The sequence below is a fragment of the Portunus trituberculatus genome, chromosome 42 (genome assembly GCF_017591435.1).
Source record: "Portunus trituberculatus isolate SZX2019 chromosome 42, ASM1759143v1, whole genome shotgun sequence".
NCBI classification, from domain to species: domain Eukaryota; kingdom Metazoa; phylum Arthropoda; class Malacostraca; order Decapoda; family Portunidae; genus Portunus; species Portunus trituberculatus.
Genome location: NC_059296.1, coordinates 25,262,818 through 25,268,305, shown reverse-complemented (window position 1 = coordinate 25,268,305; position 5,488 = coordinate 25,262,818). Strand labels below are relative to the sequence as shown.

The 5,488-nt window shown below is 41.2% G+C and overlaps 1 protein-coding gene across 1 annotated transcript; it reads left to right on the top strand.

Annotated features, from left to right (window-relative positions):
- The first annotated feature begins 1,059 nt into the window (after positions 1-1,059).
- On the top strand, positions 1,060-2,082 carry LOC123517396 (zinc finger BED domain-containing protein 5-like). The gene has a single exon (XM_045277407.1). It carries the CDS (start codon positions 1,060-1,062, stop codon positions 2,080-2,082), a length of 1,023 nt encoding a protein of 340 aa, XP_045133342.1.
- Positions 2,083-5,488: the final 3,406 nt, after the last annotated feature.

Here is a 5,488-nt window from a genome sequence, read left to right as displayed (position 1 = left end):
AACCGTCCAGTAAAAATTCTTCTTCTCTATCTGTCCTTTTCTCGTGTATGTGTGAGCGTATGTGTATTGTACAGGGTTCAAGCAGGACTCATCGTGTCCTGTCTCCATATCTCCATTTGTCTAGTTTTTCTTTAAAGTTATGCACACTATGTGCTGTGACAATTCCATTATCCAATGCATTCCATTTTTCCACCATTCTGTGTGGAAAACTGTATTTTCCAATATCCTTCACACATTGCCTCATCCTGATCTTCTTTTCATGTTCTTTTGTCCTTCCATCATCTTCCGTCAACAGCACCAGGTCTTCTTTGTCTATCTTTTCAACATCATTTACTATCTTATACATTGTTATTGAGTCCCCGTGTTCTCTTCTATCTTGTAAGGTTAGCAGTCCCATTTCCTTCAGTCGTTCTTCATATATGAGATCCTTTAATTCCGGCACCATCTTTGTAGCAATCTTCAGTATCCTTCCCAATTTTCTTATATCCTTTTAAGACAGTGGTTCCCAACCTGTGGTACGCGTACCACTAGTGGTACGCGAGGGCCTTCCAGGTGGTACGCGAGCACTTTCGGGGGTCATGAACGATTTTTTAGTTATTTTTTACTTCACAAAAATGTTTACTGCCTATGGCCCTAACATAAAATAAAATAGTCAATAATGTGACAATGTGTGGGTGTGAATTGAACCCGAACCGAACAGGTCAGACTCAGAAAGAAAACGTATGCTGGCGACTCAGTGTTGCGGTCTGCCATAATTATGGAATTCTGCCATAATTTGACACGCGTTTGCCATCTGCCATACACTGTCTGCCATCTGCCAAACTGAGTTAATCAAGTTGCCATAATTACTGCCATAATTCATACACAAAATCTGCCATAATTTATAGGCAAATTCCATAATTTTAACACTGCGGTACGAAGACTGAGTTACTGCTGAACCAGGATCTGTCCAGTACAACAACAGGAAAGGATGTTTTCAACGTTTTGGACGATTTCTTCAAGCAGAATGAACTGGATTGGGGAAAGTTGGTCGGATGCACGACAGATGGGTCTCCATCGATGCTCGGTCGAAAGTCAGGTTTTCAAGCCCATGTGAAAGCTGTGTCACCAAACGCCACAGCTGTCCACTGCTTCATACACCGATTCGCCCTCTGTGCTAAGGTGCTCCCTCCAAAGTTATTATCATGCTTGAACCGAGTTATTAGAATCGTGAATTTCGTCAAAACATCCGCCCTGAATACTCGACTGTTCAAGCTGCTCTGTGAAGATTTTGGCTCCGACCACATCTGTCTCCTCTACCACACAGAAGTGCGCTGGCTCTCCCGGGGTAATACGACGAGGCGTCTCTTTGAACTGAGGGATGAACTCCTCGTATTCTTCACGGAAAAGGAACATGATTTTCAGAAAGATCTGGAGGACGAGGAGTTTATCTCAAGGTTGGCCTACCTGTCGGACATTTTTGGAGCCCTCAACCACTTAAACTTGTCGTTCCAAGGGCCCAACTGCACTGTCACAGAGTTCATCTCGAAGCTGGGAGCATTTGCCCGGAAGTTGGATCTGTGGATGAAGAACGTGGAGAGCAAACGCTACGGAATGTTTGAACTCCTGACTACCCTTGAGAGCGAGCCCAGTGATGAATTAGCCCAAGAAATCGTCCATCACCTCTCACTGCTCAAGGCTGAATTGAAGCATTATTTCCCGGATGTGACATGTTGTGCCTACATCGCCAATCCGTTCTCCGTTGATCCAGCCAATCAGCCTGTCGGGACCGGGGAACAAGAGGAACTCATAGACATCCAGGCTGATGAGACAGCAAAGACGAAGCACAAAGAATGCTCACCTTTAAACTTCTGGGTAAGCATGGCCTCCTCGTACCCAACGTTAGCCCGTCACGCTGTTCCCCAGCTACTGATTTTCCCTCGACGTGGAGTGCGAACAGGGTTCTCAGCCTTCATGACCATCAAGTCGAAGAGCCGGAACCGTCTTGCTGCTCCCGGGCATGATTTCCGATGTGCTGTGAGCAAAGTCATGCCCCGCATTGACCAGCTGGTGGAGAAGAAGCAGATGCAGCCCTCGCATTGAGTTGAATTTTTTTTAGTTCATTTGTGTGTTCTACTTGTAAAATTATGGTAAATAAAGTAATATCTGATCTAATTGAGTTTCTCTGGAACCAGGTGGTACGCGGCGACTGTACAGGACCTCCAAGTGGTACTAGATCACTAAAAGGTTGGGAACCACTGTTTTAAGAGCTCGAAGACCATACCACTGCTGCATATTTCAGCCTTGGGCATATCATGCTTGTGATGATTTTTTTCATCATACCTTTATCCATATAATGAAATGCCACTCTTATATTAGTCAACATCTTATATGATAGTCCAAATATCTTGCTTATGTGTTTATCAGAGCTCAGATGTTCTTGTATGATCACTCAAAGATCTTTTTCCTCTTTAGTCCTCATTATTTGCTCCTCTCCCATCAAATAGTTCCATACTGGTCTTCTCTTACTCTTTCCTAGTTCCATTATGTGGCATTTCTTGGCATTAAATTCCAATTTCCACTTCTTGCTCCATTCATAGATCTTGTTTAAATCTTCCTTCAACAGCAGATAGTCCTCTCTGGTTTTGATGACTCTTGACAACTTTGCATCATCAGCGAATAAATTTACATAACTGTTCATCCCAATGTGAATGTGGTTCACATAAACTTGAAACACAATGGGGGCTAACACTGACTCTTGTGGCACTCCGCTAGTTACTTTACCCCAGGATGAGCATGTATCTCTGATCACAGTTCTCATTTCCCTAACCTTCAAATAATCTCTTGTCCATTTCAGCAAGCTTCCATGCAGTCCTCCTATGTACTCTAGTTTCCAAAGAAGTCTTCCGTGCGGGACTTTATCAAAAGCCTTTTTAATGTCCAGGTATACTGTATCTACCCATCCATCTCTGTTTTCAAGTAATGGAATAGCTCTCAAGTAGAAGCTTAATAAGTTTGATACACATGACTGCCCTGTCCTGAACCCAAACTGTCTGTTCATTATGACTTGTTCCTCTCCTAGAAATTTAATCCATTTTTCTTTGATAATTATTTCACATAACTTCCCTAAGACACTTGTAAGTGACACTGGTCTGTAGTTAAGTGATTGAATTGCCTTTCCTCCTTTAAATATCAGTATTACAATGGCTCTCTTCCACTCTAGTGGAACTTTCCCTTCATTTATTGAACTTTTAATTATTTCCTAAATTGGATCCAGTAATTGCTCTTTACATTCTTTCAACACCCAGCCTGATACACCATCTGGCCCCATTGCTTTTCTGACTTCCAACTTATCCAGTAATCTTCCAATATCCTCTTTGTGCACTGCAATCTCCTGTAATCCTTGGCAATCCAATGTCCTATTAGGTTCTGTGAAATCATCATCTGCAGTGAATACCGTTTTGAAGCTCTCATTCATTATTTCACACATTTCCTTCTCTGTTTGGTATGTCTTCCCTTCTTTAATTATTTTTTCAATTGTTTCCTTATTCTTTGTTTTGCCATTTATAAACTTGTAGAAAAGTTTGGGTTTATCTTTGCTTTTATCCACTACATTCTTCTCAAACTTTCTCAAACTGTCTTTTTTCCTCTCCTTACTCTAATATATTCATTTCTAGCATCTTTGTACTGACATCTGTTATAGTCATTTCCCTGCTTTAAGAGTTTCTTCCATGCTTTATCTATTGCCTTTTTTGCTTGTAAGAATTTGCATTGTACCAAGCATGTATTTTTTTCTGAACTCTATAAGCAGGAACAAACTTTTTTACTCCTTCATTGTATTTCTGCAAGAATATATCATATTTCTCTTGTAGTCTTTCTGCACATAATATTACTCCACTCAATATCAGCAAAATAAATCCTTAATTTTTCAATATCCACTCTTGCACAATTTAATCTCTTTCCTTTATAGTCCTCTCTATAACTTATCTCATCTTCCTCCTGCATTTGCATCTCTAAAGGCGTGGACACACTTGCCCTAGAACATTGCCCGAAACACTGCTTGACGCATGAAGGAAGCATGTCTCGATCTTTGTCACAGACACATTCGAGGCACTAATGTCCACATCATGTTGGCAGCTCTGCCTGTGACATGGTGGTAGCACTGATGTGGACGAGGCTACGAGCTGCTGACATGTATCATCCACACCAGTCAAGCGACGGCAGTGCATGGTGTGGTTGGACAATGAAGTGGACCAAGGAGCAGACATGCATGTTGATTGAACTGTATCAGTCACACCCAGTGTTATGGGATCCAACAGATCCAACATACAAGAACAAAGTGAAAACTTCACTATTTCACCTCTGTTTCCAGCATGTCCATGACTTTGCCCGAAACAGTGGCCGAAACACTGTCCCAGTACTGTCCTTCATGCGTCGAGCAGTGTTTCGGGCAATGTTCTAGGCAAGTGTGTTCGCGCCTTAATATCACATGATCACTTTTCCCTATTGGACTAAGGTATTGTATGATTGGAGGGGACTCTGTTTTTTTTTTGTGAAAACTAGGTCAAGCAACGATAGTTCTTCTTCCGCCCTATACCTTGTTGACTCCTGCACCCACTGGTCCATTGTATTAACCTTATTCTCAACTGTAACACCTTCTTGCTCCACTGCCCAGCATTATCCATTAGTACTTCCATCTCTCTCCAGTTTATTTTTTTACAGTTAAAGTCTCCAACTAAGAGTATTCTTGTATCTCTTCTTATCATGTTATCTAGGCACTTTATCACCTCTCTTTGCATATCTTTATGTTTTTCTGATTCCCATGTATTAGTCTTTGGTGGAACATATGTAACTATAATTTTTCTTTTCTTCAAATCTTCTGTTCTGATTGTTCTCCCATTACTTCCACTTTGTCCTCACCATATTGTCCATCCTCCACACATATATTATCAAGAACCATTATTAGCACTCCTTCCCCTTTATTCTTCCTGTCCCTCCTCCGGGTACTATATCCCTCCTCTTTAAAGTTGACATGGATCACTTTTTTCAGTTTTGTTTCAACGATGCACATTACATCCGGCTTTTTCTCTTTCAAATAATCCCGAACTTCCAATGTGCTTGATAACAACCCATCTATCTTAGTACAAGTCACTCTTAATTCATTGCCTCCTCCACAACCTCCTCTTTTTTCCTCAGGTACCACTTCTTTAGTCTCGTATCCAGAACCCTTCAGTAAAAAATTCTTCTCTCTCTGCCCTTTTCTCGTTTTTTTCCTTAGCTTCACTTCTTAGCACTTTCTCCTTTTCCCTTTCCTCTAAGTTCATATCTCTTTTTATCCAAATTTCCTTGTGATCAACATCATCAGCCAGCTTCCCTTTCCTAGCCATAATTTCCTCTATAGCCACTTGAGATCTCATTTTCAGCATTATTGGTCTCCTACCCACCTTCACTTTGTTCACTAATACAAATATACTGCTGTCTCATAACTTGAAATGCTATTTACAGTCTG

What these genes read in the sequence shown, in the direction of transcription:
- LOC123517396 (XM_045277407.1), top strand. Translation starts at nt 1,060, where the DNA reads ATGCTCGGTCGAAAGTCAGGTTTTCAAGCCCATGTGAAAGCTGTGTCA.